The sequence below is a fragment of the Anomaloglossus baeobatrachus genome, chromosome 4 (assembly GCF_048569485.1).
Source record: "Anomaloglossus baeobatrachus isolate aAnoBae1 chromosome 4, aAnoBae1.hap1, whole genome shotgun sequence".
Taxonomy (NCBI): Eukaryota; Metazoa; Chordata; class Amphibia; order Anura; family Aromobatidae; genus Anomaloglossus; species Anomaloglossus baeobatrachus.
Genome location: NC_134356.1, coordinates 593201188 through 593212532, shown reverse-complemented (window position 1 = coordinate 593212532; position 11345 = coordinate 593201188). Strand labels below are relative to the sequence as shown.

The 11345-nt window shown below is 46.1% G+C and overlaps 1 protein-coding gene across 2 annotated transcripts in view; it reads right to left on the bottom strand.

The window, feature by feature from the left end:
- Positions 1-1306: 1306 nt before the first annotated feature.
- The window catches only part of FIGLA (folliculogenesis specific bHLH transcription factor), a 54496-nt gene continuing 44457 nt past the window's right edge, over positions 1307-11345 (bottom strand). Inside the window, exon 6 of one of the 2 annotated variants that reach the window (XM_075342905.1) lies at positions 1307-1449. Coding sequence is in view for 1 of the 2 variants with exons in the window: in XM_075342904.1 (XP_075199019.1) it covers positions 1423-1449 (27 nt within the window). In the remaining variant the exon portion in view is untranslated. The remainder of the gene's footprint in view (positions 1450-11345) is intronic. The other variant, XM_075342904.1, reaches the window with a different exon arrangement.

Genomic DNA, 11345 nt, shown 5'->3' with positions numbered 1-11345 from the left:
TATTAATCATAATATTTTTAAACTGAAGAAGTCCTTTTCAAAAGGCCGAAACGCATTGGATTTTTAACTATTTTAAATAAAACTTTTTTTTTATCGTTCCTGGACCCCTAGGAAGTACAATTCATTGGTATATTTCCTACAATTGTACACACACGAATCCTTTAGGGTCAGCCCCTGCTGAAGACAACATCTGTTACCCTAATGAGAACCTGTATTATATGAGACGTGCACACAGGTCTTGCATGTCTCGGGTATGTGCACATGCTGAGTACTACATGCAGAAACAGTGCGTTTGTCACGTTTTTGCATGTTTTTTTATATATATAGTGAAGTCAATGGGTGAAAGGGCTGCAAAAACACATCAAGAATTGACATGCTGCTGATTTTTTTCTGCACCAAATCTGCACAGGAAAAAATAAGTGCACAGCACTTCTGAATTCTCATTGACTGCAGGCATAAGGATACACATGCAGATTTGTGACAAAACTACACCAAAACAAAAAAAACCCACCACAGTGTGCATGGCCTTAAAGGGAACCTGTCCCCAGTTTTTTTTGCTCTATAAGCTGCGGCCACCATCAGTGGGCTCATTATATATATATATATATATATATATATATATATATATATATATATATATATATATATATATATATATATATATATATATATATATATATATATATATATATATAATCATGTTATATACACACTCTAAGATCCCGGGCCACTGTGAGAACATAAAAAACACTTTATAATACTCACCTAAACTGGTCGCTGCGGTGGATGTGGCTCAAATGGGCGTCCTTTTCCTCCGGTGCCTCCCCTTTCCACCATCTTCATCCTCCTTCTGAAGCCTGTGCACATGATGCATCCTATGTCATACTCACTCGCCGGTCCCGCGCATGCGCACTACAATACTTTGAACTACCCTGCGCAGGACCTGACTGTATGACATCGGGTGCGTCATACACCGTGGCTTCAGAAGATGGCGGACAAAAGATGGCTGAAAGGAGGCGCTGGCACCGTAAAAACAGAAGCCCATCTGACCCACATCCACCGCAGCGACTGGTTTAAGTTGTTTTTTTTTTTATGTTCTACACAGCGGCCTGGGCTCTTATATACGGCATGTTAGAATGCTGTATATAAGAGCCCACTGGTGACAGGGCAAAAAAACTGGTGACAGGTTCCCTTTAAGCTTGTGTTACGCACTACAGAAAGTATCCAAAACCATAATGGTAACGTCCTATACCACAGCTGCAATATTTGTCAGAAATGAACAGAACATTCAACACCTGCCTGCCAAAAGGAATTTATTTTAAACTAAAAAACAAAAAAAACAAACAAAACTCAAACAATTTTGCATTTAAAAAGTTTACATAAAAAAAAAGTAATTTCTTATAACAGAAATAAAGATGATCTTCAGAATCCAGTAATGTCCACAGAACCCTGAAAGAATAGGACAGAGAGTTACTCCACATATATAACATGTGAATGCTGACACACACCAATCATCTGCGGGTACTAGGTAGAAGTAGCCGGGGTCGTCCTGGTATATTATAGCATATTAGGATAAGGGACCAGAAAGTGTCATCTATGACAAGAGCCGACAGTTTCATAGCAATATCAGTACGAAATACATATTAAATGCAACAGACAAAATAGGAGCCTGTAAGGAAGAAGATAATTTAGTGACAAAGATTGTACAATGGTGATGAAAGGTTGAACTTTATGGATCCAAGTCTTTTTTTCAACCTATGTAACTATCTAGCAAAATAAAATGTATTCATGTATGCACTGCTGCCGTCTACTGGTAAATTTGTAGACCTACAGCTGAAGAAGACGTAATTGTTCACTGTAAGGGTACGTGCACACGAACAGTGTTTGTTTTCGCTGCGTCCAAAACTCTGCATTGTACAGTACAAGCACAGTGGATGGATTTCTAGAAATCCGGTGCCCACTGTGCGTGCGCAGCCCGCAGCGAAAACTGACCTGCGGAGCGGCTGTCCAAGCCACAATCATGTCAATTTTTTGCTGCAGAGTCGCAAGCATTCTCCCTATGGAGAATACAAGCGAGAGACTGCAGCACCCCAACCCCTGATCGTGAGCACGAGTAGATGCGGTCTCCTGCGGAGGAGACTTGCAGCCCCGCAGGTCAGGACCCACTGCATCCAGGACGCAGTGGGTCCCGATTGTGGGCACGTATCCTTAGATTTTTGTTATGATGCACAGCCAGTAGTGGATCAGAACAAAAAAACTCCTGAAAACGTCTTCAAAATCCACTTCTGGCTTTAAAAACCTGAATGTGTGAACGCAGCCTCAGAGCCCTGTAATGCCAGTGCCTGATCTGGGGCATGTGATACTAAAATACTTATCCAAAAATCCACCCGGACCCACCCAAAAGCAAGAAAAAAAAACCCAAAAAAACAACAAGTTTGGGGCCGCCAAGAATTACTTCTGGATATCTGACTGGACACCAATCCCCATATAAGTCTATTGGGACACAAATCCAGCGCTTTAAAATGGTGGTAAAAGGGATAGGGGGATTTCAGCAAAGGCATTATACTTACCAGTCTCCAGGCGGCTGTAACGCTACTTCCGGGGCCGCTCATTACCCTCATACATATGCAGTTTCCCCGCCCACTGGCAGTCCCAGCATCTGTGATTGGTTGCAGTCTGACAGCGCCCCCACCCTGTGTGACAGCGTGTCTGACTGCAACCAATCACTATTGCCATCTGTGTATGTAAAAGTAGTGTAAAAATTAGAAAGAAAAAAAAAAAAAAAAAATAATGTTGTAGGGTCCCCCCCATATTATGATGCCCAGCACAGATAAAGCAGACGGCTACAGGTGCCGTGAGAACCTGCAGCTGTGACCATAAATCACCCGAGTGATTTCACCGCTGATCGCGTGGCTCACTCAATCTCTGCCTGAAGCTCACAGCGAGCAGTAATGTTCTATGGCGCTTGCTGTGACTCAGATGTAGCAGAGCTGGAATCACCGTGGGACCTTGTGTGAATTACGTTGGACTTGCAGGGGTGTTTTTGTGATTAGTAAAGGGGTGAAAGAGGGCTTTTTTTTCTATTTTATTTCAAAAAGGATTTTTTTGGTGTGTGTTCATTTACCTTCGCTTACAGATTAGTAATGGGGGGGGGGTCTCATAGACCCTCCCCATCACTAATCTAGGGCTTAGTGGCACTGTGAGCTGACATTAACTCCCTATTACCCCAATTGCTACCGCACCAAAGCAATTGAAAAGAGCCTGGTAAAGTGCTCTTTACTTCTAATGGATGTGGCAATTCCAGACTGCCATTTTTAGGCTTGGGGAGGGGCACCCCAATAACCACGGATCTCCCCAGCCTGAGAATACCAGCCCCCAGCTGTCAGACTTTATCATGGCTGGAGTGTGGGAACCAAGCACAGTTTTTTAAAATTTAAACAACAATTATAATTAAAAAAAAAAAAAAAAGCCACATGCGGTTCCTCTTCTTGTAATACACAGCCAAGATAAGCGCACAGCTGGGGGCTGCAGCCTGTAGCAGTATGCTTTATCTGTGGTAGGTATCATAATATGAGGGGACCCTACGCCAATTTTTATTTATTTTTACTGTACGATAGACGCATACAGCGTCTGATTAGAAGCATCAGACATGCTGCCACTATTAGGAGGGGGGTGTGCGCGTTTGACTGCAACCAATCACAGACGCCGGTGGGCGGAGAAAGCGTTGCATATTCATGAAGGATAATAAGCGGCCCCAGAAGGGAATGAGCAGTTGCAGGAGCACTTACAGTCACACCAGTGACTTGGCAAGTATAACGCACTTGCTTCATTCTTATTTGCCCTTTATTTCCAGCGTTGCCGGATCCGCATCAAATACCCAGAATTCCCTGAGAACTCCGGGCCTGGCATGTTTGAAACTACGCAGATTCGGACAGTCCGGGTCCACCCATCACTAGTAATGAGCAATCCGCACCACAGATCTACAGCCTATTCTGTAGATTTATGGTGCGGTTTTGACCAGTCTGTTAAAAAAAAAAAAAAAAAAAAAAAAAAATCTGGACATGAACAAACATTTTTTTTCCCTACAAAAAGAAATTGCAGTCGGAATACTTCCCATTTGTCAGGTCAATGTGTTTGTTTTCTGATCAGTTACATCGCCTTAATATTTAATCTTTTCTCATACCATTAGATAGTTACAGTATGTCCAAAAATAAAGAAGGTGATACCTTGTGGGTGGAATTATATAGGGAGGGTAAAGGTAATTTTTGGTGTAATCTATAGATACCCCCCTACATCACTGAGTTAAAGGGATGACTGCATAAGCAGATGGTGCGGGCTGCACAGGGTGGTGCAGGAGAGATTTTTGGAGATTTTCACTACCCAGATATTGACCACAGCTCTGGTTTTTCAGCTGCAAAGGGAGAGATTATTACAGGATGTTTTTATGAGCCAGTTTGGGAAAAACCTGACGAGGTGATGATTGTCTGATGGACCTCGTCATTTCTAACAATGTAGAGCTTGTTGGAAACATCACGGTTGGTACCATGACCACATTTATTTTTTTTTTTTTGAGAAAAATTAAATAAAAAAAAACAATAACAGAGGGCAAAACCAACTAATTTTAAAAAGGCCAATTTCCCCAGGATGAAGGCTGCACGTCAGGACATTGGAAGCAGCTACTGTCACACAGTGATCGTGATAGCAATGATATATAGAGCGCTGGAAGTCTATATGGGTTCATCAGACTAGAAATTCATTCCAAAAACAAAGAAGTATTAAACCACAACAATTGACCCCACAAGTCTTATACCTACAGTTAGAAAAGACCAATAGTGATAAAAAGGGCATGTAGAATATATAAGTCCGAGCGGTCAGTTCTAGCACATAAAAACTACAAAAAAGCTGAACAGAACCTGTACGAAAGAAATCAAATCAGCAGAAGTAGAAAATGAATGGTAGGCAGCCAAGGAAAATATCAAGAAATCCTACAAATACAGAAAACCAAAGTTCTGCACGGGGTGGGGGTCCTTAAATAATGGTAATAGAGTTTGTTGAGAATCAACAAAAGACAGAATTACTAAAGGAGTTCTTAAAGAAGATCTTTTAACAAATTTCCTCTGTTGAACTGGATACACGATATAATGGGTACAACAAAAAGGAACTTTTTTTTTTTTTTTTTAACGCTGACCAAACCAATCATGAGCAGGCAGCAAGACATCGGGAAAGAAGAGCACCCCTACCCACCCCCCACCACCACGCACACAATCACACCCAGATATGTGTGTGTGTGTATGTATATATGTATGTATGTATGTATGTATGTATGTATGTATGTATGTATGTGTGTGTGTGTGTATGTGTGTGTGTGTGTATGTGTGTGTGTGTGTGTGTGTGTGTGTGTGTGTGTGTGGTCGGTTTCACATTTGCCTCGTTTTGATGTACACTGAATCCAGCACAGATGCCGTACAGTTCATTTGTTTAGATTGGAAGCGCGGCACCATGCGGCTGTGTCCTTCATACACAACCACGTGTCCACATGGTGTCGCGCTTCCGCTGTAAATAAATGAACTGTCCTGCATCTGTGTCTACATGTGTCAGAGCACAGCAGACCAGAGAGTAATTAATAACTTTCTTCTCCAGCAGTCAGTGTGGGGCGCAGAGGTGGGACATCAGAGTTGTCAGCACTACATTTGCTTCAGCAATGCTAATGTGTATGTGGTCCTGCCAATAAAGCGCATTTGAATTAGAGAGGAAAGCTACTAGAACTGTTTGTAATGAGATTCAACTTCTGTATACTGACCCTTCCCCCACTGGTTGCTGAAGATGAGGGCTGAAATATGTCAGTAAGGCTGGAGTCACACGAGCATATGGCTTCGGATGAGAGAGCATCGGATGTGATATGCTAATGACCCCCGGCTCAGGCTATGCTGCGAGCGTGAGCCGAGTGTCATGCGATTGTGACCCGATCCTGCAATCAGGTCACAGCTGTGAAGCTGAGGGCGGGCGCTTCAGAGGAGAGGGAGGGGTTAATCTCCCCATCTCCTCCATTGTCAGCCTGTGCGTATATCGCACTGCGCTGGAACAACATCCGAGTGCAGTCAGATGTTTCTCTCGCACCCATTTACTTGAATGGGTGCGAGGGATACAGCGTTTGCAGAACATCGCAGCATGTTGCGACTTTTCTCTCATCCAGAATCTGTATACGAGAAAATCTGACCAATGCTAGTCAATGAGGGAGAGTAGTTGATCAGAGTGCAATGCGAGATTTTGTCGCATTGCACTCGTACGATTTCAACGCTCGTGTGAGCATGCCCTTAGGCAGAGGTCACACTGGCACATAGCATCCCATTTGAGAGAATCGGCTGCGATCTGTTGATAACACTTGGCTCATGCTCGCTGCAAAGCTTGAGCTGAGTGTTATTAACGGTGCTCAGATTCTCTCACATGCAATTGGATGACAGGTGCAGAGCTTAATTTCTCCATCTTCGCCATTGCCTGTCGTAGCATATATCGGACTGCACTTGGATGACATCCGAGTGCAGTCTGATCTTTACGAGATATGCTGCCAGTCGCAACATTCAGCAATTTTTTTCTCATGCCAAAGTCCTACATGTCATCAAAAACAATTTTTAATGGAGCCAAACTCTGAATATCAATGTACCATCTGAAGGCATGCAGTATACAATGTAACCACAAGGTGATGCTCAAGTAACATGAGAAGGAAGTCACTGCATAAGGTATAGGGAGCAAACAGGTAATCGAGAATGTGGCCAAGGCAGAAAAAGAACAAGTGTAAGAGAAATTAGAAGCTCATCATAGCTACAGCCCCCCAAGAAGCCATAGCGAAATGCGCATTGAGCGAGTCTATACATCTAGGCACTTTGCTATGGGCAAGCCACTTGCTTCAGACCTGCTGCTATGATGTTTCTCATTACTCAAACTTACCCTTGTACTTTTCTTCTGCCTTGGCCACATTCTCTATACTACTTGCTTGCTTTCTATACCTTATGCAGCGACTTCCTTCTCATGTTACTTGAGCACCATCTTGTGGTTACATTGTATACTGAATAGCTTCAGATGGTATGTACATTGATAAGAGTTTTGGCTCCACAAACACTGTTTTTGTTGGTATGCATGTATTTTACTTACCCATTTTGTTTCACTTTCTTTGAGTGCATTTTAGGTGTTTACACTAGGCATTTTTATCTGTAGCTTCAAATTTTGTACACATTTTTTGTGCTGGATTTTCAATAAAGGTTAATATTCAATAAGGTTTACCATTGATTAGCTGTTGTACTTACAAAAACACTCCATTTTTTTAAATATTCTGCTCCTCAGGTATCGTACGTTGTAGGGAGAGAAAATTAGGAGAGTCACTTTTAGCGGAGGAACTGGGTCAACTTCTGAATCACAGACTAAACATAATACAATGCCAATCTTGGCTTCCAATACAGGAAGGATATGGGTATGAATAAAAAGAAAACAAAAAATGGATTCGTGGGACGGACAGAATAATACCACTTAATCCCTCCTCGACTGGCCGATTTTGCGCTTCCGTTTTTTTTTTCCCGCCATTCTTCCGAGAGAGAGACGTAACTTTTTTATTTTTCAGTCAATATGGTGATGTAAGGGGCTTGTTTTTTTTTTTTTGGAACGAGTTGTACTTTTAAATGAAACCATGAGTTTTATCATATGGTGTACTGGAAAACGGCAAAAAAATTCCAAATGCGGAAAAATTGCAAACAAAGAAGGGAATTTTGTTACTTACCGTAAATTCCTTTTCTTCTAGCTCCTATTGGGAGACCCAGACGATTGGGTGTATAGCACTGCCTCCGGAGGCCACACAAAGCAATTACACTAAAAAGTGTAAGGCCCCTCCCCTTCTGGCTATACACCCCCAGTGGGATCACTGGCTCACCAGTTTTAGTGCAAAAGCAAGAAGGAGGAAAGCCAATAACTGGTTTAAACAAATTCACTCCGAAGTAACGTCGGAGAACTGAAAACCGTTCAACATGAACAACATGTGTACCCGAAAAACAACCAAAAATCCCGAAGGACAACAGGGCGGGTGCTGGGTCTCCCAATAGGAGCTAGAAGAAAAGGAATTTACGGTAAGTAACAAAATTCCCTTCTTCTTCGGCGCTCCATTGGGAGACCCAGACGATTGGGACGTCCAAAAGCTGTCCCTGGGTGGGTAAAGAATACCTCATGTTAGATCTGCAAGACAGCCCTCCCCTATAGGGAGGCAACTGCCGCCTGCAGGACTCTTCTACCTAGGCTGGCGTCCGCCGAAGCATAGGTATGCACCTGATAATGTTTGGTGAAAGTGTGCAGACTCGACCAGGTAGCTGCCTGGCACACCTGTTGAGCCGTAGCCTGGTGTCGCAATGCCCAGGACGCACCCACGGCTCTGGTAGAATGGGCCTTCAGCCCTGATGGAACCGGAAGCCCAGCAGAACGGTAGGCTTCGAGAATTGGTTCTTTGATCCATCGAGCCAGGGTGGCCTTAGAAGCCTGCGACCCTTTGCGCTTACCAGCGACAAGGACAAAGAGTGCATCCGAACGGCGCAAGGGCGCCGTGCGGGAAATGTAGATTCTGAGTGCTCTCACCAGATCTAACAAATGTAAATCCTTCTCATACCGATGAACTGCATGAGGACAAAACGAAGGCAAAGAGATATCCTGATTAAGATGAAAAGAGGATACCACCTTCGGGAGAAACTCCTGAATGGGGCGCAGCACTACCTTGTCCTGGTGGAAGACCAGGAAGGGAGCCTTGGATGATAGCGCTGCCAGCTCAGACACTCTCCGAAGAGATGTGATCGCTACCAGAAAAGCCACTTTCTGTGATAGTCTAGAAAGTGAAACCTCCCTCAGAGGCTCGAAGGGCGGCTTCTGGAGGGCAACTAGTACCCTGTTCAGATCCCATGGATCTAACGGCCGCTTGTACGGGGGTACGATATGGCAAACCCCCTGTAGGAACGTGCGCACCTTAGGAAGGCGTGCCAAACGCCTCTGAAAAAAGACGGATAGCGCCGAGACCTGACCTTTAAGGGAGCCGAGCGACAAACCTTTTTCTAACCCAGATTGCAGGAAAGAAAGAAAGGTAGGCAATGCAAATGGCCAGGGAGACACTCCCTGAGCAGAGCACCAGGATAAGAATATCCTCCACGTTCTGTGGTAGATCTTAGCGGACGTGGGCTTCCTAGCCTGTCTCATGGTGGCAACGACCCCTTGGGATAATCCTGAAGACGCTAGGATCCAGGACTCAATGGCCACACAGTCAGGTTCAGGGCCGCAGAATTCCGATGGAAAAACGGCCCTTGGGACAGTAAGTCTGGTCGGTCTGGTAGTGCCCACGGTTGGCCGACCGTGAGCTGCCACAGATCCGGATACCACGCCCTCCTCGGCCAGTCTGGGGCGACGAGTATGACGCGGCTGCAATCGGATCTGATCTTGCGTAGCACTCTGGGCAAGAGTGCCAGAGGTGGAAACACATAAGGGAGCCGGAACTGCGACCAATCTTGCACTAGGGCGTCTGCCGCCAGCGCTCTTTGATCGCGAGACCGTGCCATGAAGGTTGGGACCTTGTTGTTGTGCCGGGACGCCATGAGGTCGACGTCCGGCCTTCCCCATCGGCGACAGATTTCCTGAAACACGTCTGGGTGAAGGGACCATTCCCCTGCGTCCATGCCCTGGCGACTGAGGAAGTCTGCTTCCCAGTTTTCTACGCCGGGGATGTGAACTGCGGATATGGTGGAGGCAGTGGCTTCCACCCACATCAGAATCCGCCGGACTTCCTGGAAGGCTTGCCGACTGCGTGTCCCCCCTTGGTGGTTGATGTATGCCACCGCTGTGGAGTTGTCCGACTGAATTCGGATCTGCCTCCCTTCCAGCCACTGCTGGAAGGCTAGTAGGGCAAGATACACTGCTCTGATTTCCAGAACATTGATCTGAAGGGTGGACTCCTGCTGAGTCCACGTACCCTGAGCCCTGTGGTGGAGAAAAACTGCTCCCCACCCTGACAGACTCGCGTCTGTCGTGACCACCGCCCAGGACGGTGGTAGGAAGGATCTTCCCTGTGATAATGAGGTGGGAAGAAGCCACCACTGCAGAGAGTCCTTGGCCGTCTGGGAAAGGGAGACTTTCCTGTCCAGGGATTTTGACTTCCCGTCCCATTGGCGGAGAATGTCCCATTGAAGTGGGCGCAGATGAAACTGCGCAAACGGAACCGCCTCCATTGCCGCCACCATCTTCCCGAGGAAGTGCATGAGGCGTCTTAAGGAGTGCGACTGACTTTGAAGGAGAGCCTGCACCCCAGTCTGTAGAGACCGCTGCTTGTTCAGCGGAAGCTTCACTATCGCTGAGAGAGTATGAAACTCCATGCCAAGATACGTTAGTGATTGGGTCGGTGACAGATTTGACTTTGAGAAGTTGATGATCCACCCGAACGTCTGGAGAGTCTCCAGTGCAACAGTCAAGCTGAGTTGGCATGCCTCTTGAGAGGGTGCCTTGACCAGTAGATCGTCCAAGTAAGGGATCACAGAGTGTCCCTGAGAGTGCAAGACTGCTACCACTGCCGCCATGATCTTGGTGAACACCCGTGGGGCTGTCGCCAGACCAAATGGCAGAGCTACGAACTGAAGATGGTCGTCTCCTATCACGAAGCGGAGAAAGCGTTGGTGCTCTGTAGCAATCGGCACGTGGAGATAAGCATCCTTGATGTCTATTGATGCTAGGAAATCTCCTTGAGACATTGAGGCAATGACTGAGCGGAGGGATTCCATCCGGAACCGCCTGGCGTTCACATGCTTGTTGAGCAGTTTTAGGTCCAGAACAGGACGGAATGAGCCGTCCTTTTTTGGCACCACAAAGAGATTGGAGTAAAAACCTTGACCTCGTTCCTGAAGAGGAACAGGGACCACCACTCCTTCTGCTCTTAGAGAATTCACCGCCTGCAGAAGGGCATCTGCTCGGTCGGGATGTGGGGAAGTTCTGAAGAACCGAGGCGGAGGACGAGAACTGAACTCTATCCTGTACCCGTGAGACAAAATGTCTGTTACCCACCGGTCTTTGACCTGTGGCAGCCAAATGTCGCAAAAGCGGGAGAGCCTGCCACCGACCGAGGATGCGGAGGGAGGCGGCCGAAAGTCATGAGGCAGCCGCCTTGGAAGCGGTACCTCCGGTTGCTTTCTTGGGGCGTGAGTGAGCCCGCCAGGAATCAGAGCTCCTTTGCTCTTTCTGAGTCCCTTTGGACGAGGAGAATTGGGGCTTGCCCGAGCCTCGAAAGGACCGAAACTTTGACTGCCACTTCCTCTGTGGAGGTTTGCTTGATCTGGGCTGGG